This window comes from Daphnia pulex, chromosome 10 (genome assembly GCF_021134715.1).
Source record: "Daphnia pulex isolate KAP4 chromosome 10, ASM2113471v1".
Lineage (NCBI taxonomy): Eukaryota > Metazoa > Arthropoda > Branchiopoda > Diplostraca > Daphniidae > Daphnia > Daphnia pulex.
In genome coordinates this window covers 3254462-3275756 of record NC_060026.1, presented here as the reverse complement: position 1 = coordinate 3275756, position 21295 = coordinate 3254462, and the positions used below count along the sequence as shown (strand labels likewise).

Below are 21295 nucleotides of genomic sequence, written 5' to 3'. Positions count from 1 at the left end.
GTAAAAGACATGGCAGCCTGCCTTATTGTTGGGTATGTCCCACATGTCCATTTGACGTTCTATTGCGCCTCTTCGATTATCTCATTGCGCCTGATTTATAGTGGTTTTACCCAAATTTTATTATTAATTCAAACATTTTTTTAAACTTAAATCGATTCATTTGATTTATTCCAACATTTTTCAGTAGAAATTTTTAATTAAAGTGTAATATTCTGAGCTCTCTGATGATGATTAAACTTTTCTTTTATTCATAATCAATCTTACTTCATTATTGGGTTTAACAGGCATAGGAGAGCAGAAAAATTATGTTTCAGTTTATTCATTTATTTCAGAAATTCCTGTTGAGAATTTCAGTTTTTTTTTTCATTATTATTTATGACTGTATAGTAGCAGCTAAATGAAGAATGACGAATCAAAAAGATTTGGAATCCTCAAAACATTTTTCTTTTTAATTTACTTTTGTATTTATCCGCTCGTATTCCTTCAGTAATAACGATATTTTAATCTCAAGACTGGAATTTGCGACCAAATTCCAGTCGTTTCTTGTTTTTTAAAAAGTACGATTGCCCAAGACGAGCGTAACATTTGTACAATTGAAGAGAAAGGACAGCAGTGCGGTGCATGTATAGTAATAGCGTGCCATGTTAAACTAACTGATTTCAAAAAGCAGATAGGATTGCAGGATTGTGGGGATTTCGAGCAAAGGTACTTTAAGGTGAATCTTGGGTTGCAAGTGCTGGCGCAGGAAGAATCGGCACTGCTGCTGGAGGGAAAGAGGTTTGGTGGCGAGTTCGAGAATAATTTCTTTGAATTCAGGCGGGAAGTTGTTGAGGCGCTTGAGCATGACGTTATCGAAACTTTCGGCTGCATCCATCATATTCAAAAACACTCGTGGATGCTTGGCCATAATCGGTAAGACAGAATACAGTCCCAGAGGATGACGGTGTTGTGTCTTGAGGACCACCTGAAGCCCACAAACAATTATTAATTTTCTTTTTTCTCTTTTAATTTAGGAAAAGAAATGGATACCTGAGCCCCATGGCGTAGAAGTAAATCTACAACATCGTGGCTAAGTTTATCTTTGTTGCCATTGGAAGTGATGTACTCGGCCAATACTGAAGGATGAAGCAAACCCTCGTCGCTCCTGGCTGCAATGTTGGGATCAGCGCCATTTTCAAGCAAAACGCGGATGATATCTGCCCGGTTGGCTATGTTGTCGGCGCAGGCCACATGTAAGGCTGAGCCCAGAATGGACGAAGTGTTGTTGACATCAGCTCCTAAATTAAAATGATTAATAGAAACATTTATTTAATCCTCTATGGGCATCTCTCAAACATTTTCATACCGGCTTCAATGAGCATCTTGACGAGTTCGACGTCCCCTTTCAGCACAGCCAAATCCAATATCGAAGGCTTAGAGAGCGCTGGATCACCAGGTAAAGGTCTGACTCGGGCTCCTTGTTTCAGTAAGAGACTGACCATTGAACGATTTCCCGATAGGACGGCATAGTGAAGCACCGATCTGTAATCATTTCGCTCATCCGCTTGGGCATTGACATCGGCTCCGTAGGAAATGAGTTTTAAAACAGTTTCTGTAGCCTGTCGGTTAGATATGCGGGCACTGTGAATGATATTCGTGTGTAATTTAAGTAATTTCTCTCGACTAACCTGAGGATTTCTGCAGGCTTTCATCAATGGAGTCAATCCGGAACGATCCCTAGAATCGGGATAGGCACCGTACATCAGTAAAAGTTCCATGGCTTCTGGGTTTAGCGCTGAGATGAGACTAATTTCACAGCCGAAAAAGTAACGAGCATTGACGTTAGCTCCGTTTTCGAGCAGCATACGCGCCGCTTCGTAATGGCCATTTTTGATCGCCAAGTGCAGAGGTTCGTCGCACAGGTTGGGTTTGTTCGCGTCTACCTTGTCTTCGTCGATTTTATCAGAGAAATTCACTTTGGCCTTTTAGACAACAACAGTAAGTAGACTGTAAGTTTAATCTGCGTTTTTTCTTATGTTTCTATTAATTCTCACTTGGTATTCCAGGAGAAGGCTCATGATTTCAGTGTAGCCGTGTTCGGCACTCAGGTGTAGAGCAGTGTATCCACAGTCATCGCGAGCATTGACGTCGCTCCCGCGGACGAGTAAGAATTGGACAGCTTCGAGGTAACGTTGCCAAACCGCATAATGAAGCGGACGCAAACCTAAAAGAAACAACATTTTTGAATTGATTGTTTTTAAAAAAAAAAGCTTCTATTTTGACGTTTTACAGGGTCATTTACCTTGTGTGACTTGATCATTAGGGCTGGCACCACAGGCGACGAGTATCCTCAGATCATCCTGAAAATATTGGGCGGAAACAGCTCATCAATCAAATCATCTCGTTTCGCCTGAACGTTTTTTTGTTACTCACCAACGGAGAGAATCGGATAATGCTGTCGGCCAATTCCCGCTGGAGTGGATTGGCAGTGCACTCGGTAGGCATCTTGATTTGGTACATGATTGTGCAAATGATTAAAAGTTAGCTGATTTCAGTTTTCCAACACAAATGTCGACTTAAAAAAATGAAGCGAGAAACAGACACGCGAGACGAAACGCCACCGTGTACAACTTGGCACTATGTCGACTTTAAGACTATTTTTAACTGATTGCACAGCGCATGACTGCAACAGTAGAAAAGGAAGAGGGTGGGGGGTGGAGAAGAACAACAATAATAACCCACATGTTGCCAAGTCATTGAACCGGCCAGTGAACTTACTTTTTTTTTTAAAACGGAGTAAAGTTGAAATGTCCCAAAATCTTGACAATGTGCGGTGATTTTTCCGAAAAGATGTCAAAGAAGACTTTAAAAATAATTCCCTTTTGTAGAAATTTGACGCCAGTCGCTCGTTGTCAGTTGAGAGAGAACAGTTCCAGTTGCTATGGATGCGGGTTTTCAATTGCGACGTTACCGGAGTTTCCGCCGATTTTTATACTGCGAAAACAGAAGGGCGAGCGTGTGTTTATGTTTCTTTGGCAATGTTCCAAACTCAGATACGCCTGAAAAAGTCCTTTTTTATTTTTCATCTTTTTATTTTTTTTTATTTTAGTGGGGCAAATGACGTCGTCGTCTTTGTTGTCGAGAGGCATCCGCCGTGTGCAATTCTTCACCGAATCTGCGCCACCACACACACACTGCAGCTACGCTGTGTTTATTCTGTCCAATGGTTATCAGCGACGAACGTCCCCCGTGACTTTGCACTTGCTCACGCGTGACCAGAAACTCGTGTTCACTCTCCGACATTTCAACTGGAACCACAGCGTCGTAGTTTTGCCCTTTCTTCGCCAGTTCGTTCTGTAAATATTTTTTCTCGTTGACGCAATCAGAGGAATTCGTCAATTCATTTACGACACACATTTTGTATTAGAAACTATGAGGCGGGTATCTGACAAAAACACGGCGGGAATTATTCCTGACGAGATTTAAAAAACGGTTATCAACAAATTCATTTTGATTCTGTATTATTTCGGTAGGTTGGCGTTTCTTCGGCGTAACATCATTGGCAGCGGCGCCCACAAGCAGCAACAAAGGATACAAATGCCGCCGACAATGTGGAAACATATGGAAAAACTTGCGGTTAACACTTGGATGTAGCCTGTCAAAAAGCCAAACGGTGTTTGCGGTTTTTATTATTTTTATCGCCGTTTGGACGTCTTTCTAAGCGGACTTACCGATGATAATGATTCCTGGGAAAACCACTAGTCCACCAATGAAAAGATTGAGGCCGAAAGCGGAGGCTAGTTTGTCCATTCCGAGAGTTTGGACGATGACGACGACTTGCAGGCCAGTGATACCCCCAATACCGATTCCGTAGATGACGCAACTAATTACCATACCGACGAAATCGGATGATAATGCGATGGCTTAACAGGTGGGGGGAAAAATGAATCCAATTAGAAATTAGACGAGCGGAATTGAGACGTTTGAATTTTTTGACTTACCAAAACTGCCAACGGCGCAGATGGCGAATTCGATGAAAAAGACGGTGAGGGTCGTAATGTATTTGGAAAATTTGTCGGCCAGGATCGGGACGGCAAGGCGGGCGACGGTATCTGAGGCAGCCAAGATGGTGACGAGAGATGCGGCGGCTGTCGGTGGAACCCCAACACTTTGAGCGAATGATGGGACGAAAACGTTGAACTGTTGGTAGGACAGACGGCCCAACGCCATAGCGACGGACATGACGATGAAGAAAGGATCTTTAATCAAGTTCAGATCGAGGATGCTGGAAGCCTTTGGGCATCGTGGCATAAAGCGGAGCCATTTGGGTCGTTCGTCAACCTGAGTCCTGGTTTTGAGTTGTCCCCTCATCTTTGACAGGGACATGGTGACTGGCAACTCTTGGGCCGTTCTCTGCTCCAGAGAAATCAAGGAGCCTACGCTACCCAGGTAATTCAGGACATGCATAGATGGTGGTCTGGAATCACCGGCCAAAGAGTCGTGAATGCTACCCCGTCCACTGATTACTGATCGCGATCGCAATCTGCTCTGAAAAATGTCCAAATCATCTCATAACATTTTTTTTATTTTAACGAAAATTTGCAGGTGAAATTGAATTACTATGTCTCCATCCATCTGTTGAACTCGCCGGATATCGGCTGATGCCTTGACCATGACGTTACCAGTCCAGCTGGTCGGTCGACTTTTACCAACAGCCGAAAGAGTTTCCACTTCTCGTAGGACCGGCGGTGTTTCGGGTCGCTTCTCAAGCAATTCAACCTCAACGTTTGGAGTGTCGTCTAATTTCCAGTGCCACCTAGACGGCTGGAGAAGGAGAGCAGCCACCAGTGCTTGCAACACGACGCCGGAATAGATCAACAATCCGCCACGAAGTCCGAATCCATCAAACAAGCTTTGCATGATGAGTGGAATCAACATCTGTCCAATCGATCCTCCGGCCATGGCGATTCCTTTATGCAAATTTCAGGTAATTAAATTATGACTATTAATTGAATCAAATGGCCATGGTGTGGTAGTACTACCATTAGCTAAATGCCGGCGTTTCAGGAAATATTCTTGTAATAGCAGAAGACCCATGACACCGCTGAGGCTGCAGCCAAATCCTAGCAAGAGTCCGTAAGTTGCATACCAAATGAGCATACTTCCGGCGAAAGAGGATGCTATGATGGCCACCACCATCGTGACGGAGCCAATAGCTGCTAGACGTCGGTGGGAGTAAATCTTCAACATGGCAGAGACCCACGGACCTTTATTTAGTAAGAAATTAAGCTGTTAAAGGCATACTGATTGATCTAAATTTGCTAACTATTCATCAGCTTTGTACCTGTCAAGTTGAGGACGGCTACAGCTATTCCGGGAATCCATGAGACGCCTGCAATGTTTGCGGATTCGTACTCGCGAATGATAAATGGCACCAGAACACCGAAACAAGTCACGGCCGTCGGGAGTACCATCTGTCAAACATATTAGACGGGGCGGAGATAAATTTATTGATCCGCACCGTATTTAATTCTTTCGTTAATCTACGGTAACTATTGCTTTTCCCAATGACTAAGCAAAAATTTGAGCCCTTAATTGTCGTTCTTAAAAGTTGTTTTGTAGACGCTAGAATTTACTGCTTTGGACCTTGTAAAAATAAAAAGTTAAGTTTCGGGACAAAAGGTTACTTCAGAGGATTAGTGAATTTACGACTAAGCGTATCTTTGGAGTTGGGAAAAATAGTGCAGTTGTACTTTGTCACGGCACCCTGCCATAAAAGTATTTAAAGTCTAAGTGCTTGAACATTACTCAATCCTTAACGGCATGACGGCATGGCACCATTTGGTGTATTACGACAAAATAGAAGTTTTGACATTAAATTTTCACAAACTAATTCAAAATATTTTTTAAAAATTAACTTTTTTTAAATTGTTAGTTTAAGTTTTTTTCGACTTACCAGATTGATGCTCGTAGCTAAGATGATGACCCAACCCCATCCGCCATCCGGAGGCACCAATTTGACATTTTTGGGCTTAACGTTAAGCGGAGCTGTCGTCAGTTTGGTGGTTTCTTTGCCGTTCTTCTCTTTAGCCATGATCCGTTGAATGGAAAATTTTCGTTTGTTGTTTCGGAGTAAACACTTGTTTTAACCGTGACGATTGCAAGTGTACTGCCACGAAACTGTGCAACGCTTCGGACCCACGTAAACTTGGCGAAATATGGATCGACACGGGCATCCGTTTTTTTTTTCTCTCACCTGTAGAGCGAAGCGCTCACGATTCTAATCATAATCTCAAAAAGCTTGCCGCCTGTGTGTAGAGCAGCGGCGCAATGATTTTTAATCCGCTTTAACTATCCGCACTTGTAAAGATAAGAGAAATACTGGTATTTTCCTAATATTTCCATTTCGTTCGTGCACTCCCGTTAGGAGGCCTGTACAGTGCCTACATACTCATTCGTTTCCTAATAGACTGTGGACTTCAGACGTCTTTATTAGTCATAAACTAAATGTCGAAAATGTTTTTGTATTTTCTTTTTTATTGCCCTATTATTTTAAACTCGACGCTTTATTTCTTTTCGTCAAGTCGTGTTTCCCAACTCAAAGCTGCTGGCCTTTGTTCACACTTGTAAATTAATTTGTCAAACATTTATCAAGCATTCCAGCTTGATAGGCGTTGGGCCTTTTGCTCGTTTGGTAAGGCAACAATTTTGTGCATTGCTGTATAAGTCTAGTTTTTCATCAAGCAGGTTTTTTTCTGACCACGTCGAGTGCCTGCGTCACAGGTTCAGACTTCAACTGTCATCACATTTCCAGTCAAGTAATAATAAGAAAAAAACTACGCCATCGATTATTATTCTCCCGAATATCATATCGGACGATACCGCCGCGTTCCAACTCTTACTGGTGATGCTACCTGAAATTTAACAAAGGCTAAAACCCTGTCTCTACAATCCTCTGACTGCAATGTCAAAACTGATAGCTTATTCAAGTGCATCGGAATTTCTGTATATGTATTTCCCGTGGAGTAGGCCATGTGAGGTGGGCCTTTTCTTTATCATGCACGAACGAAATTTGATTTTTTGATTTGAAAAGTCTAGACATATCTAGAGTCTAGTTTCCGCTGATCGGTGTGGCAAGTATAGGCTTCCTAAGCCACGTCGCGTGCCTACGTCACAAGTTTGCCTTTGAAAACGGACTTTTTTCAAAAGGCGCCATAAACAACTTTCCCGGGCCCCTGTCTCTTTTCATCTGTCACCCAGGTTTCGAGTAAGGCTCAACTCCCGCCAACTAGCGAGAGAATTTCACAACTTTTTGTTTTTTTAACTATATCATATCTTATTCGTTGGTTAATTATGATTCATCAAACTATTTAAATATTGTATTGTATTTGTATTCTATTCTTTTGTAATCAAGTATTTCATATTTTGTTATCGTAGTTAATATTAAAGTAAATGAAATAACGTGACACAGGTGGCGCTATTCGTTGCAGTGTTGGCATGGACGTGGAAGGCCCTATGATTTTTGGACTCAAATCATGCTCTTTGGAATGATGTAGCATGTAGTAGATGTAGGGAAGAACAGAGTGAGGAAAATACTGTGTGAAGTAGCCGTATTTGGCTAAAAAGTGAATATCTTTTTCGAATGAAATTGTGTGTTTCCCGTGTGTTAACCCCAGACCTTTAGCCTAAGTATTTTCAAAAAGTGGTGGCAGTGACTAGGTTTTGTAAATAATTTATATCAACGTTCGACGTTTAAGTTAAAAACCGAAAATGGGCGGACAAAAATTTCAGTATGATGAGAGTGGTTCGACTTTCGTCTATTTCCTTCTCTCTTTTTTGGCGCTCATATTGATTCCCTGCACATATTATTGCTTAATCAAGCCGAAGGAAGAAAGTTAGTATTATTTATTTAAATTAATAAAGATAATTCAATGTCAAAATTATGTGAAAAGCTTGACGTAGTTGTGACGTTCTTCGTATTATATTTCCTAGTACCGTTGTTTTTTTATTGTCCACCGGGTCAACGAACTTTAGCCGGTGAACGGTCACAACATCTGTGGAATTTTATTAATTGTCATTTCTCTCGTTTCCTTTTTTTTCCTAGAAAAACTCAACTTAGAACAGCTAAGTACATTTCAGCCTTGCAAGAACAAATGGGCAAGGCTAGAACGGAAGGATCCTGGAGACATAATTAAACAACTTCTGATGTAAGTTAACTGTTTAACATTTTACCATATTGGAATTACGTACTTAAGCTTAATTCCATTACTGGCTAATATTCAACCATTCATCATCGCACATCATCAATTACTCAATCACACATTCTAGTTTTTTTGTATTTCTGTGAAGTTCTCTCATAACGAGTTAATGATGATGAATTGATAAGCTAGTAAAAGCTAGCCGCAGTAATTCAAGAATCAACTTTTTTTACCTAACTAAAAAAAAGCCACCTGTGTGTTATCTTAAGTTATCTTCCTTTACAGAGTATTAATTGACTAATATGTTCATTATTTTCCTTATAGAAAATTAGCCATCATCCTAGGATGGGTGCTCTTCTGTTATGTTGCTTATAAAACAACTCAATATGACTATGAGTTTGCCAAATTTGATCCTTATGAAATCCTGCAAGTGGAAGTTGGCGCTTCCGCGGCAGTTGTCAAGAGTGCTTACCGCAAGCTTTCTGTCATTTACCATCCTGACAAGAAGACTGGTGATGAAAAAACCTTTATGAAAATTACAAGAGCTTACCAGGTATTAAGGAGTACTAGTTTTGCAACAAATTATCAGTATTAATCTTCTCGTTTTGCTTCGAAGGCTTTGACGGATGAAACAGCACGAAGAAACTGGGAAATGTACGGCAATCCAGATGGACCTGAAGCCATTAGTTTTGGCATCGCTCTACCGTCATGGATTGTAGAGAAAGAAAACTCGATTTGGGTTTTAGGGCTGTACGCTTTGCTGTTCATGGTTGCTTTACCCGTGAGCGTTGGGACGTGGTGGTATCGTTCGATTCGATATTCGGGAGAACAAGTGCTGCTTGATACGACACAGATGTACTACTACTTTTTCCACAAGACTCCGCACATGGCAATCAAGCGAGTGTTGATGATCCTCGGTGCATCAGCCGAGTTCCACAGACGCAACAATCCAGAAATACAAGAACGTCGCAGTGACAATACCGAAGTGCCCCAACTGATGAAGCGACTACCTCAGCTCAATGAAAAGAATAAAGAACGGCCGCTGTGTTTCCTGTATTCCATCAAAGCTCGCGCTCTTTTACACGCTCACTTAACCCGACTAGATCTGCCGCAGTCGACGTTGGAAGAGGATCGCTGTGCTGTGGTATGCATTTTTTTTTTTTTAATTTCAAACACCGCATAGAAATTTTCTTTGAACATTCATTCTTCAACAGATCAAGAAGTGCCCCGCGTTAATTCAAGAAATGGTTGTGTGCGTATCTCAACTCATCATGTTGGCCCATGCAGGGCGGCTGAGCCGCATGCCGTCTCTGGTCACATTGGAAGGTTGTATGAAACTTTCGGCCATGGTCGTTCAAGGACTTTGGGAATGCAAGAGTCCTCTCATGCAATTGCCTCACATCACCGACGAAAATCTCAAGTACTTTTCCAGCAAGCGATATCAGGTAATTATTTTTGTGTGTTAATCAAGCTGAAAAGTTAGATGGTTTTTTTAACGAGCCATTGTGTCGCAACAGATCCGCTCGCTGGAACAGCTAGCCCGACTGAAGGACGAAGATAGACGCGAGTGCTTACGTCATCTTGACGACAATCAATACAATGATTTGGTTCTCGCTCTGGGAGGAATGCCTTATGTGGATATGAATATTAAATATGAAGTAGTGGATGACGAATCCACCACAAAGTACACAGCTGGCGCTATCGTCACGGTAAGATGAATTTTTACAAAATAGTTTCAACGGTCGGAGAACTCATTCTTTTAAATCAGGTTACGATCGCCTTGGCAAGGAGAGATTTGAGCGTTCTGTTCGCTAACGAGAAGGAAACAACAAATGAAGTTTTCGAGAACGGTGAAGTGATAGCGGAAGAAGAAGAAAAACAGGAACCCAAAAAGAAGTCACTACCGTGGCAGAAAAACAAAGGCAAGAGAGCTACTAATAAAAAAGGCAGCAAAAAGCCAATAAAGAAGGAAGTAGAAGATAAGAAGAAGACTGCAGCAGCATCAAGTAAAACAGCTAACAAGACAAAGGAAGAAGAATCCGAAAGTTGTAGTGAAGTTGAAGCCGAGGACGAAGTTGAATTGGACGAATCTGACGACGGCGAGGCGGAAGCAGCCAACAATGATGGTTCTTTGCCCGAGAAAGACGACGATCAATTAGAAAAGCTACAGAGTGATGTTGCAATGCGTCGCCAGAGGCTGCTGGAGGGTAAAAGTCAGTTTTCGCACTCGGTGTACTGCCCGTTCTATCCCGAAGACAAACAAGAATATTGGTGGGCTTATATTACGGACCGGAAACAACAAATGCTTCTGACCGCCCCCTATCACATTACCAATCTAGTAGAGCACGAAGAAATCCAACTCAAATTCACAGCTCCGTTCAAGCCGGGATTCTACACGTTCGCCGTGTGTTTACGCTCCGATTCATATTTTGGTTTTGATCAAATGAAGGATATCAAGGTATATTCCGGCTAATTATTTTAATTTTGCTAAATAGGTTATTGATTGATTAAAATTTTAATTCACAGATGGACGTTAAAGAAGCAGAGGAGATTCCTACTGAGCATCCACAATGGGATATTTCCGATGATGAGGATGAAGAAGATAAGAACTCTGGAGGCTCCGAATCTGAATTTGCTACCGATGATGATGACGAAGAGAGTGGCAAGGACTGATTGCAGTAGAAATGAGACTTTTTTTTCACTTGCCAGAGACTTCAACATTCTGTTCATTGGGAAAAAGGATTCAATTTCATCACCGTCTTGTAAAGGCTTAAAATCTTGAAAAATTTATTTCTAGTGGGAATCTTCTGGCTTTATTTTCATTGGCTATACATATGGGTATTTATCATTCCCTATACCTCGACTGCCGATTACACAAATCTTGTCTAGGCCTTCAATCGGTGAAACACGGGATGTTTGCAATATTTTGATTGTGACAGTTGGAAAATTAAAGGCTTCTTAAGACTTCCCTAGAACAGCATTTGAATATTTCGGATAAATGATTCATTTCAATTTTCAATTAACAGATTTGTCTAGATTATTATAGGAACCAAATGTCATCAATTTCTTGACTAGTATAGCGTAAAGAAATGTACACTCTCCACCCTTATACTACCCGACACCAAGGAACCACGGTACTTTATAAAAGGGTTGATAAAGAAAGCGGAAAGGTTGTCTTATCCGAACCAGTGACTTCCCATGCACTCTCTTGTCCACTCCGTTTGACAAACCCAGCACCAATGAAATCCACACTGTTGTCGAGTACAGATCATGTGCATACAACCTCCTGTGAACAAACAAGAAATTAGCTACACCGTTAGAGAAATAATCCCAGATCATAATTTAATTTACCATCTCGCTCGGTTGGCGTTCGGCACTTTGGGCAAGGTTTTGAAGTAACACGTATGGTAACGCGACTGTCTGCATCCCACCTCGCCTAAGTAAATAATTTCATGTTACTCATTTAATCTAGAATCAAGCTCAAATGTGGATATTAGAGAAACCTGAGCAGCTCGTCCGGGATCTACAACGTACTCGGTGGTTGTCAACATGGATTGAAAGTTGTTTTCTCCATTTGTCTGACACTCGTCGATGTGATAGCCTTGTAGGCAATCGCGGCAGAACACGAACTGAGTTGCGAAAAACATTTAGACATTTTTTAACAAGGTTATATTTATGAGAATATGCTTACCTCACATCCCCCTGTGCATTGAATTCGGCGACAAGAAGGGTCCGCAAGTAAGCCCATTCCACAGCCAGGTTGTGGACAAAGCACACCACCTGTCGACATAACATATTCCTCTGCTCCAAAGTGCAGGAGTCGTTGGTACTGCTCATTTCCTAGAATTTTAAAGTGCTGGGTTCCGTCGATCAATGAGTTCTCACATCCAGCTGGACAAGGCAGGGTATAACCGATATTGGGATCGAAGACAAACCTCCTTTCGTTCAATCGAGACATACAGTATTGCTGGAAGCACTCCAAACATATCACATGAGAGTTGGTACATTGAAATACCAAAACAGGATCACTAAAGTGGGATATTAAAATAAGTTGCCAAGTTACTGAATTCTATCTTAACTTTAAAACGATTGCTACCTAATATCCATGCAGGCCAGGCACTGAACCTGTTTGAAGTTTGATTTGACGAGATTCAGAGGAAGAGTTGAGTCAGTCTCTCCTCGTGAAGGGTGATGTGCGCACTTGAAGTAGAATTCGGCCCACGAATGATCACAATCTTCCATCTGACAAGTACCACTAACTTGCTCCGGTCGTAAAACATCATCCCAGCAGCAAGGATCTCGGTCCACGGTGAAGGCACCAGCTTTGCAAAGGCTACATCGAACTCGAAGTTTACCACTTTGTATTGATTTGCATGGAAATTCACAGTAAACATAAAACTGAGCTTTCTTTTGCTTATACTCTGGAGAACTACAAGCTAAAAACGAGGAAGTTGTCAGAATTCATAAAATGATTTGGAAAACTATTTGCAGACGTACCCAGAGATTTGTGCAACAATTTCTGTTCCTCTTCAGTTAACTGCAAGTCGAGCAATGTTTCACAAAGAGGCTTGTCTTGATGAAATGGTGTATTTCTCCTATTTTTGTCTTCGGAAGAAGTTGCATCAGTTTTTTTTATGACTTTAAGTTTAACAGCATTTAGAATACTATTATGACCAAGATCACACTCCTAAAAATTTGTTGGGTAAATTAAACTTAGAATATCAACAAAAGCAATATAAGAAATTAACAAACCTCTAGTAACAAGTCATCAGCAAGACTTTTGCCAGCCAAAATAATGCTGATATCTTCAACTTTCAGACCAACTTTAGGGGCTATAAATTTCTTGATCCGAGCTACATCCCAATCTCGACTCATTTCGATAAGAAATGTTTTACCTCCTGCAGCTTTTATGTGAACAGGCAGGGTAAATTCACTTGAATCACTGGGCCAAAAAAATCTCAAAATTCTGTTCAATAATGAACGTATGAGCGACAACAGCCATTTAATCATTCTGTAGGTTTACGTGAAAAACCCAAGATTGAAGAACATTATGAAAGCGAGATATCTACGTAAAAAATGTATAATTTAAATAACCAAAAATATTTTATATTTTTATATTGCATACCGGCACGAACTGAAAATATTGTTTACGTTGGCTTCGGTTGAAATGAATTGGAACAAACGTCGTCTGCAGTCTGCTGTGAAATGGACTAGCAACAATTTCGTCATAATATTTAGTTAGTAGGTTGACGCTAGCACCTTCTCTTCGTCACTCTCATCAACAAGTCAACTTCGTCTTATTATATTTAGCAGAGTATATAAAAGGTAACGAAATTATCTGTTATTCTGGTGTTTAGTGAGATTGTGGCTTGTAGGCTTTTATGGCTCTAGAAGGTCAACTTAAACTTGTCAAACTAAAAACTGCTGTAAATTTCTAGAATAAGTAATGTCGAAAAATCCTTGATATACTTAACCTCTTTCGTAAGCCCCTCTTTTTCGGTCATACCTACACGTTTATTTACATAAGTAATTATCGAAATCCGTACTTTAACTGAAAATGACGAACCCAACAGAAGTCGACCAAATCATGTTACTGGGTTACTTTTAATTAAATTAGTTTTAGGTCTTATATAACGTTACACTTCTTATAGCAACTAACTAATTATTCTAAAATTCAACCTTGGATGAAAGAAATTTATACAACTATTAATTTCCAGAAAATTAGAAAGAAGTTGGTAATTAAACAATACTGATCTAGTTTAATCCAAGATATTGAAATGTCTGGCAGGAAAAATCTTTTCAAGCAACTAATGGTGGCCCTGAAAAGGGCCGATTGGTAAGTCAAAAGGGAAAAGGTCGCTTAGGCACGTTCACCACGAATACGACGAGCGAGCTGGATGTCTTTTGGCATGATGGTGACTCGCTTGGCGTGGATGGCGCACAAGTTGGTGTCTTCGAAAAGACCCACCAAGTAAGCCTCGCTGGCCTCCTGCAGGGCCATGACGGCCGAGCTCTGGAAACGCAAATCTGTCTTGAAATCCTGGGCGATTTCTCTGACCAAGCGCTGGAATGGCAACTTGCGGATCAGAAGCTCGGTCGACTTTTGGTAGCGACGGATCTCACGAAGGGCGACGGTGCCGGGACGATAACGATGGGGTTTCTTGACTCCTCCAGTGGCCGGGGCACTCTTGCGAGCGGCTTTGGTGGCCAACTGTTTGCGGGGCGCCTTGCCACCGGTGGATTTACGAGCAGTTTGCTTGGTACGAGCCATTTCGAGCGAGTGAAATTTCAGATGTCCTAACTAGTGAAAAGTGCTTGGTATATGTGGGGAACCTACGGACGTTGCAGAGCTAAGCGAGTTCACTGGCTAGGGATTGGTTAATTCAAAAATGGGAGGGAATAGAAAATTTATAACGGAAATCCTTTTTGTTGACAAATGATGGCTGGAGCTGAGTTCCACCAATAGGAGTTCAGCTTGAGGATCCGGTAGGGTATATATTGGGACCATAGTGAGTTTAACATAACATCATTCGATATTTTTTAAATCTCTGAAACTTATTTGAAAATGACTGGTCGCGGCAAAGGAGGAAAAGGACTCGGCAAGGGAGGCGCCAAACGTCATCGCAAAGTTTTGCGTGACAACATCCAGGGAATCACCAAGCCGGCCATCCGTCGTCTTGCCCGTCGTGGTGGTGTCAAGCGAATCTCTGGTCTCATCTACGAGGAGACCCGCGGTGTGTTGAAGGTGTTCCTTGAGAACGTGATTCGTGACGCCGTCACCTACACTGAACACGCCAAGAGGAAGACGGTGACGGCCATGGACGTCGTCTACGCATTGAAACGCCAGGGCCGCACTCTGTACGGCTTCGGCGGTTAAATTTGATTCCGATTTATTATTTTAACTCCTGACTCAATCCAATCGGCCCTTTTCAGGGCCACCATTTACTTAAAGAAAAAGATTTCTTAACCACTTTTTAAACCATATTCTTGTCGACTTTATGCTGCTACAAGAACAAAATCCTTGAATTTTGAATTAATAAGCATCATTCTTTTATTTCATCTTTGAAAGATTTGATTGACATAGCAGGTGTTGGAGCAATGCGTCCTAAAGGATCTTGTGATCTGAAACTATGTTAATCCAAATAACTCGATCGAAAAATATCGAGATGCTGTTATGTTATTGATATTGTTTTCTCAGATTTTACGCAGTATTTTTATTTTTAACTTTCATATTTAACAAAAATCTTCCTTAGTTCCTTAGTATGTAGAAGGAGTTGCTAACGGAGATAAATTTTAATATCAATCATTTTCTAAATCAAATGAATATGTAAAATCAACGCATTGAACCGGATCTGCCAAACTTAAAATTCAGCAGAAAGATAGAGAAAAGCTCTTGATCACAGTATTTCCTAACGTTCCGTCGCACTAATCAACAATATGGGTTCAGTTTAGAACTCGATTAGATAATAAATGTCAAAAGTAGTTAGATGTTTTTCCTTTCTTTAAAATTTGGTGGCCCTGAAAAGGGCCGTTTGGTTTGTAGAGAGAACAAGAGGATCACTCTACTTGGTGCTGGTGTACTTGGTCACTGCCTTGGTGCCTTCAGACACGGCGTGCTTGGCCAACTCACCGGGCAAGAGCAGACGGACGGCCGTCTGGATTTCCCGGCTGGTGATGGTCGACCGCTTGTTGTAGTGGGCGAGACGGGACGACTCTCCAGCGATGCGCTCGAAAATGTCGTTGACGAAGCTGTTCATGATGGTCATGGCTTTGGAGGAGATGCCAGTGTCGGGGTGGACCTGCTTCAACACTTTGTAGATGTAAATGGCGTAGCTCTCCTTCCTCTTGCGCTTCTTCTTCTTGTCGCCCTTGGCGATGTTCTTCTGGGCCTTGCCGGCCTTCTTCGCAGCTTTACCGCTTACTTTAGGGGGCATTCTTGGACTTGGAAATCTCAGAAAGTGAAGTCCGCTTGTCCGAATTTCTTCTTTATACTGATATCGGCTCCCCTTCACTACTTGATGGTAGCCAAAACTCTCGTCTCCAGAGACTTGCGTGTATCACGTAGGTGTTCACTCAGGGGCGGAGCTATAGAAAAGGGAAAGAATTTCGAGGCAAGTGAAGATTTACTATTGGCTACCAAAATTGTATTCTGAATCCAACTTCAAGTCCCTATATAAACGTCGATTTTTCAAATTGTATTCATCACTCGTTCCTTGATTTTAGGAACCGCGTTTTATCTACTCTCAATCCTAACATGTCTGGTCGTGGTAAAGGAGGCAAAGTCAAGGGAAAGTCAAAGACTCGTTCCAGCAGGGCCGGACTTCAATTCCCCGTCGGTCGTATCCATCGAATGCTCCGCAAAGGATCGTACGCTGAGCGTGTTGGTGCCGGTGCCCCCGTCTACTTGGCTGCCGTCATGGAGTACTTGGCCGCTGAGGTCCTCGAGTTGGCCGGTAACGCCGCCCGTGACAACAAGAAGACCCGCATCATCCCTCGTCACTTGCAATTGGCCATCCGCAACGACGAAGAGTTGAACAAACTTCTCTCCGGTGTCACCATCGCTCAGGGTGGTGTTTTGCCCAACATCCAGGCCGTTCTCTTGCCCAAGAAGACCGACAAACCCGCCAAGGCTTAAACTTCTCCCGTCTTTTAATAAACGGCCCTTTTCAGGGCCACCAATTTATTTTGGAAAAAAGGAATTTGCTGAGTGCTATATTTCGAACTTAGTTTATTGCGCACTTCATTTTAATCTAGTTGTGGAAATGATAACGTGCATGTTGTCTGATTCGCAATGGGGTACGCTTGAATTGTTTTTGTTTCAACCTAATTCTTGGTATATGAAACGGTAAATGGCAGTACTACTACAAATAAAAGTTGTTAATTAATCACTTCAATTTTTTAAACCATTTCTCTTTTGAACTTACCACTGCCCGATAACTTTCTCCTGATGTCGCGAAATGGGATAATAAGTTATGTGGCGAGGATCTACGTTGATTTTGTTCACTTTATTAGCGAGTTATTGAACGTCACATGCCTTATTTTAATAAATGAAACAGCTCTTCGAGGTTTGCTGTCATTTTAATTCGTCCCCATTTAAAAATTAAAAAAGTAATTGGGTAAATAAACTCCGTTTGGTATCGTTTGGTGTCGCTAAAATCGCATTGTGTTGTTATGTCGAAAGTTCGTGCTGCTTTCTTTTTCTTTTTTCCCTTTGTTTTTTGAAAAAACAACACCATATTAAATGTTAGTGTTCTTAACTGATTCTAGAACCTGCCTAGTTTATACCAACATCTTTTTTCTATTTGAATTCTAGATTGCGAGCTTTCAACAATGTCAGGTTTTCTCACCATACTACAACTAATGACTGAACTGTTTTTCATCTATCTGATCAATCCTTCTGATCTTTCTACTGTGAAAATCATCTTTACTTATCAGATGTTAGAATGAGATACAGATACAGGTAAACATACAGACTTTTCTTAACTAAACACAGTTTCACTTGAACTATGTATGACTTTGAATTAGGTGCCTTCAGCAGTGTGGAGTTAAATTGCTGTTACACTGTGCTGTATTTCTTGATCACTTGAAAGCAACTTGACACTAAAAGAGGTAAACATTTGTCGCTGTTTTCTTCCAAAAGCATTTAAAAGAACTTCATTATTTTGATGTGTATTTCAGAAATATGCCGATGGCTACACAAATAGTATCCACATATTCTTCTTTATTAATCCGTAGCCCTAATGGGATATGTGAGCAGGATAGCACCTCCCTGGAGTTACCCTAGCCCGGTAATGGTAAGGTTTTACTAGATCACACAATAGTAGTTCTGGCTTTTTAAAAAGTGAAACTTTATTTGCTTAGTCGATTGTTGTCGGCTTCTAGAATTTTTTCCATCTCTTCTTTGTGCCTTAGTTACTCTCATTTCTTTTTTTTTGTTTGTTTTGCCCTTGGTTTTCCAAACGCGCTTCTACAGTTACAGATTAACCGGAAATCTCCTCCCCATTACAAGGGTAAAAGAAACATCGACATCGAAATGATCCTTCTTTGCAATTAAAAATCTTTTTTACATTAAGTTCCCGAACTTATGCCCAAATTTGACCGTTTTTTCCTTCGAGTAAGTTATAAACTAGATTTGCTTAAAAGCGTTGTATGTGTGAAAATCACAACCTCCAAATCTCAGAGAAATTTAATATTGTTGTTGATCAAACTTTGTTTTCTCTGCGCGTAGAAAAAGTTAGCAGTGACTTAACCGTCCACAAATCCACTCCATTTCTAAAAACCTTGGAATTTGATTTTTAATGAATAGATCAGATTGCGTAGCATTTAGTTGATTCCCGCACTACTAGAAACTTTTGAAAAGTCGTAGTAGACACGTTAAAGCGTTGCAGCTCCCACAATCGAATAATCCAACGAAGATCCCCATAAGGCCTTGCCACCTTGATATATTTTACCACCATTCGTTTTCCCTGTGCATTTGCATTTTTGCCAAGGTGACTTAAAAACTGTGCCATTCCCCGGTGACTACGAAGTGAATGCTTTCGGCGAAATAAAAGCTTTGACACTGATGTTACTTATTGTTGACTGATTGTAACTTAATGTTGTTTGTTTTTTGTTTTCAAGGATCAAGGACTGACGCCGATTATCACCTTCAGATCTGCAGATTGAAGCTTTAGCTGTTTGTGGTGCGTTGCTTGATTCTTGGTGACGACGGGATGATCGTAATTTGGTGAGTAGATGAGGCGTAAGTCTTGAGCTCTTTTGTTTTGAGACCTCTGTTGCTTGAAATCAATCGTGTGTCGACGAGTTAGAGCGTTAACGTCAGTTTTCAACTTTCTCCTTTACTATTTCTTATTTTTAATGCTAGATTGCTATAACATGGTCTTTGGTCATTTCCCAGTCAGTTTCAGTTACTTTATACATCTCTAAATACTTTATTGGCAATTACTATAAGGTAATTTGGGGTGATAACTGATAGTAACAGTTCCAGCGACAAAGCTCACTTGTTAAATTTTCGATTAATATCCATTTTATTTACTTCCGGTTCTAGTTAAGAGTTCTATAAATATTCATTTTGACGCTCAAAAGAAACAGGTTTTCGTGATCCTCGTCCAATTTGGGGTTGATTTATTCACGTATCAGTAAAAAATATCGGAAAATCACGCTTGAAGGTCGCGGGGAACATAACGTGTAAAACTGTCAATGCGGTGGTGTAGAGGTTGGGTGAGAATTGGACGTGTTGCATCATTATCAAGCAGGTACAATAGCCGCAAGGCTCAGCCATTTTGTATTCATTTTGATATTCGGTTTTTGTAGACCCATCCCTAACGACGTCAACCTAAAGAAGGAAAGGCCAGTTTTCATTTCCTTCACGCTCGAAGGTCACGGAGATCTTAACGTAAAACGTGTCATGCGACGGGGGAGAGGTTGGGTGAGGACGACACGTGTTGCATCATTATCAAGCAGGTACAATAGCCGTAAGGCTTAAGAGAGGGGTCAGGGTGAGAAAAAGTCGTATAAAAGGAGAGAGAAAAGGCGTCGGAAATCAGTCGAGTGAGCATCTCCGACACGGCAACAACTGCTGTGGACTATTTGTCACTAACTGCATTCTTCATCGTAATACCGTTTCGCAACCAAATGGTGAATTTTATTTTTTTACATGGAGTTTTGTATCACTTTAATATTTTGTTTGTTTGTTAATATGCCAGTTATGATTAAAAATTGATGTTCAAATTACGTACTACCGTCTAGTTAACTATGGTGTCGTGCTGCTGTTGGTTGTATCCTTGATGGTTGGATCGACTACTGGGGTACCGATGTCTCTTGGGTATGATGAATAACAAACCACCAAGGCAGCGGAGTACTACACCACCAAGGCAGCGGAGTACTACACCACCAAGTCAGCGGAGTACTACACCACCAAGTCAGCGGAGTACTACACCACCAAGTCAGCGGAGTACTACACCACTGCGTATGCTGCCCCAGCCTTTTAGTCCGTTCCTAGCTACACCGAGGCTCCAGCTTATTACGCCACAACGCGGTCAAAAACTACACCGAAGCGCCCAAGTACTGCTCTGCCCCGAATTACTTCACGCGGTTGCTCCTTCGTACTACGTTGGACCGAAATGCTATACTGAGGCTCCAGTTTACTTCACTACAACTTAAGCTGCACCTTGCTACACCTAGCTAATACATCAAGGCACCCAAGTACTACATCGACGAGTTCGCATGTTGCACTACAACCCACGCTGCCCTCAGCTACCATGCCGAGGCTCCGCTCCAATACCGATGCTTCCAAGCACTACACAACCATGGCACTCGACCTACTGCACCGAAGTTGCGAAGTATTCCACTGCCCAGAGTTACTACACCGCCAAGGCACCTGAATGTTACATCACTACCTTCGCTTCTCCAGTTTACTACAGGGAGGTTTTACATACCAGAGCCGAAATTTCTAATTTATCTTGTGTTCATAATTGTTGGTCATATCTCAATAGTTACTAGTGACTGGGAATCGTTGTTGATTTTAAATGAGAAAATAAATGTTTTAATGGTAACTATCTTCTACGAAATCTCTTAACACGACATATAGTTCTGATGCTTGGACGAACTTATTTTCAGGGTAAGTAACGAAAGAAACGTATTGGTTAGAATTAACTCTAAATTTTTGAATTCATTTTTAACTTAAGTTGGAGTAATAAAGGAGTTGTAGATAGTGTTGGATACTTCATAGAAATTTCGAGTATGGAAATAAGTACTTGGAAGTATGTAACAAGTCACTTGCCAAAACTTATATGTAACGTATAAGTTTACCCATTTGGTTACAAGTGTCAAGTAACAACAAACAAAAAACTTCAATCGGGAATTGCTTTATTGTCCCACCTCCACCCACAATTCCACCACATTTTACAGTCACATACACATATACATACATACACTTAAGTTAACCCGTTGGCTGCCACGCCATACAACCCGTAGGTTGCTCTCTACTACTCTACGCGCCACGTCTGAAGGATCCATGACCAAAGTGGGACTTGCCATTGCTGACAAGTCCGGGCTGACACGGTGACAGGAGAAGATGGAATGCACGCCTCTAGAATCCATCACCGTATCGACAAGGG

The 21295-nt window shown here is 41.3% G+C and overlaps 8 protein-coding genes and 1 long non-coding RNA gene across 13 annotated transcripts; 4 read left to right on the top strand and 5 right to left on the bottom strand.

Annotated features, from left to right (window-relative positions):
* Nucleotides 1-439: 439 nt before the first annotated feature.
* LOC124205318 (putative ankyrin repeat protein RF_0381) lies at nucleotides 440-3150 on the bottom strand. 4 transcript variants are annotated; one of them, XM_046602704.1, is made up of 8 exons: nucleotides 2758-3150; nucleotides 2413-2484; nucleotides 2282-2339; nucleotides 2034-2203; nucleotides 1668-1961; nucleotides 1346-1598; nucleotides 1030-1277; nucleotides 440-964 (listed from the first exon to the last, which is right to left on the bottom strand). In XM_046602704.1, the coding sequence occupies exons 2-8, from the start codon at nucleotides 2482-2484 to the stop codon at nucleotides 650-652; spliced, it is 1410 nt and encodes a 469-aa protein (XP_046458660.1). In that variant the 5' UTR covers nucleotides 2758-3150; the 3' UTR covers nucleotides 440-649. The 4 variants fall into 4 exon arrangements, with proteins under 4 accessions (XP_046458660.1, XP_046458658.1, XP_046458659.1 ...); XM_046602702.1 differs by having other exon boundaries at nucleotides 1346-1961; nucleotides 2758-2956; XM_046602703.1 differs by lacking the exon at nucleotides 2758-3150 and having other exon boundaries at nucleotides 2413-2634.
* A 228-nt stretch (nucleotides 3151-3378) lies between these two features.
* Nucleotides 3379-6205, bottom strand: LOC124205315. Its single transcript, XM_046602699.1, has 7 exons — nucleotides 5936-6205; nucleotides 5324-5453; nucleotides 5022-5246; nucleotides 4600-4949; nucleotides 3981-4527; nucleotides 3711-3902; nucleotides 3379-3634 (listed from the first exon to the last, which is right to left on the bottom strand). Exons 1-7 carry the CDS (start codon nucleotides 6071-6073, stop codon nucleotides 3501-3503), a joined length of 1716 nt encoding a protein of 571 aa, XP_046458655.1. The 5' UTR covers nucleotides 6074-6205; the 3' UTR covers nucleotides 3379-3500.
* Nucleotides 5120-6076, top strand: LOC124205347. Its single transcript, XR_006879287.1, has 2 exons — nucleotides 5120-5255; nucleotides 5316-6076. It is a non-coding gene; the product is annotated as an uncharacterized LOC124205347 (long non-coding RNA).
* A 1093-nt stretch (nucleotides 6206-7298) lies between the features above and the next one.
* Nucleotides 7299-11152, top strand: LOC124205314 (translocation protein SEC63 homolog). The gene is made up of 8 exons (XM_046602698.1): nucleotides 7299-7873; nucleotides 8084-8186; nucleotides 8502-8730; nucleotides 8794-9321; nucleotides 9392-9622; nucleotides 9695-9886; nucleotides 9946-10635; nucleotides 10704-11152. The coding sequence occupies exons 1-8, from the start codon at nucleotides 7750-7752 to the stop codon at nucleotides 10848-10850; spliced, it is 2244 nt and encodes a 747-aa protein (XP_046458654.1). The 5' UTR covers nucleotides 7299-7749; the 3' UTR covers nucleotides 10851-11152.
* LOC124205319 (E3 ubiquitin-protein ligase parkin-like) lies at nucleotides 10642-13413 on the bottom strand. 2 transcript variants are annotated; one of them, XM_046602706.1, is made up of 8 exons: nucleotides 13303-13413; nucleotides 12930-13242; nucleotides 12675-12864; nucleotides 12274-12613; nucleotides 11869-12205; nucleotides 11681-11806; nucleotides 11529-11613; nucleotides 10642-11463 (listed from the first exon to the last, which is right to left on the bottom strand). In XM_046602706.1, exons 2-8 carry the CDS (start codon nucleotides 13185-13187, stop codon nucleotides 11354-11356), a joined length of 1446 nt encoding a protein of 481 aa, XP_046458662.1. In that variant the 5' UTR covers nucleotides 13188-13242; nucleotides 13303-13413; the 3' UTR covers nucleotides 10642-11353. The 2 variants fall into 2 exon arrangements, with proteins under 2 accessions (XP_046458662.1, XP_046458663.1); XM_046602707.1 differs by having other exon boundaries at nucleotides 13329-13352.
* A 584-nt stretch (nucleotides 13414-13997) lies between these two features.
* LOC124205329 (histone H3) lies at nucleotides 13998-14481 on the bottom strand. The gene has a single exon (XM_046602721.1). It carries the CDS (start codon nucleotides 14446-14448, stop codon nucleotides 14038-14040), a length of 411 nt encoding a protein of 136 aa, XP_046458677.1. The 5' UTR covers nucleotides 14449-14481; the 3' UTR covers nucleotides 13998-14037.
* A 236-nt stretch (nucleotides 14482-14717) lies between these two features.
* On the top strand, nucleotides 14718-15118 carry LOC124205341 (histone H4). Its single transcript, XM_046602735.1, has one exon. The coding sequence runs from the start codon at nucleotides 14743-14745 to the stop codon at nucleotides 15052-15054; it is 312 nt and encodes a 103-aa protein (XP_046458691.1). The 5' UTR covers nucleotides 14718-14742; the 3' UTR covers nucleotides 15055-15118.
* A 595-nt stretch (nucleotides 15119-15713) lies between these two features.
* Nucleotides 15714-16151, bottom strand: LOC124205338 (histone H2B.3). The gene has a single exon (XM_046602732.1). The coding sequence runs from the start codon at nucleotides 16109-16111 to the stop codon at nucleotides 15740-15742; it is 372 nt and encodes a 123-aa protein (XP_046458688.1). The 5' UTR covers nucleotides 16112-16151; the 3' UTR covers nucleotides 15714-15739.
* Nucleotides 16152-16368: 217 nt separating this feature from the next.
* LOC124205334 (histone H2A) lies at nucleotides 16369-17065 on the top strand. The gene has a single exon (XM_046602727.1). It carries the CDS (start codon nucleotides 16432-16434, stop codon nucleotides 16810-16812), a length of 381 nt encoding a protein of 126 aa, XP_046458683.1. The 5' UTR covers nucleotides 16369-16431; the 3' UTR covers nucleotides 16813-17065.
* Nucleotides 17066-21295: the final 4230 nt, after the last annotated feature.

Bases quoted from the DNA above. Each gene is read 5' to 3' on its own strand.
- LOC124205318 (XM_046602701.1), bottom strand. From the start codon at position 2,499: ATGTACCAAATCAAGATGCCTACCGAGTGCACTGCCAATCCACTCCAG. The intron at 2,340-2,412 runs GTGAGTAACAAA...CAATATTTTCAG, and splicing joins TTATCCGATTCTCTCCGTTG to GATGATCTGAGGATACTCGT. The intron at 965-1,029 runs GTATCCATTTCT...TGTGGGCTTCAG, and splicing joins TTCTACGCCATGGGGCTCAG to GTGGTCCTCAAGACACAACA.
- LOC124205315 (XM_046602699.1), bottom strand. From the start codon at position 6,073: ATGGCTAAAGAGAAGAACGGCAAAGAAACCACCAAACTGACGACAGCT. The intron at 4,950-5,021 runs GTAGTACTACCA...ATTTGCATAAAG, and splicing joins ACGCCGGCATTTAGCTAATG to GAATCGCCATGGCCGGAGGA. The intron at 4,528-4,599 runs GTAATTCAATTT...GACATTTTTCAG, and splicing joins AACAGATGGATGGAGACATA to AGCAGATTGCGATCGCGATC.
- LOC124205314 (XM_046602698.1), top strand. From the start codon at position 7,750: ATGGGCGGACAAAAATTTCAGTATGATGAGAGTGGTTCGACTTTCGTC. The intron at 7,874-8,083 runs GTTAGTATTATT...TTTTTTTCCTAG, and splicing joins AATCAAGCCGAAGGAAGAAA to AAAAACTCAACTTAGAACAG. The intron at 9,887-9,945 runs GTAAGATGAATT...CTTTTAAATCAG, and splicing joins CAGCTGGCGCTATCGTCACG to GTTACGATCGCCTTGGCAAG.
- LOC124205319 (XM_046602706.1), bottom strand. From the start codon at position 13,187: ATGATTAAATGGCTGTTGTCGCTCATACGTTCATTATTGAACAGAATT. The intron at 12,614-12,674 runs GTACGTCTGCAA...CCTCGTTTTTAG, and splicing joins ATTGTTGCACAAATCTCTGG to CTTGTAGTTCTCCAGAGTAT. The intron at 11,464-11,528 runs GTAAATTAAATT...GTTTGTTCACAG, and splicing joins AACGCCAACCGAGCGAGATG to GAGGTTGTATGCACATGATC.
- LOC124205329 (XM_046602721.1), bottom strand. From the start codon at position 14,448: ATGGCTCGTACCAAGCAAACTGCTCGTAAATCCACCGGTGGCAAGGCG.
- LOC124205341 (XM_046602735.1), top strand. From the start codon at position 14,743: ATGACTGGTCGCGGCAAAGGAGGAAAAGGACTCGGCAAGGGAGGCGCC.
- LOC124205338 (XM_046602732.1), bottom strand. From the start codon at position 16,111: ATGCCCCCTAAAGTAAGCGGTAAAGCTGCGAAGAAGGCCGGCAAGGCC.
- LOC124205334 (XM_046602727.1), top strand. From the start codon at position 16,432: ATGTCTGGTCGTGGTAAAGGAGGCAAAGTCAAGGGAAAGTCAAAGACT.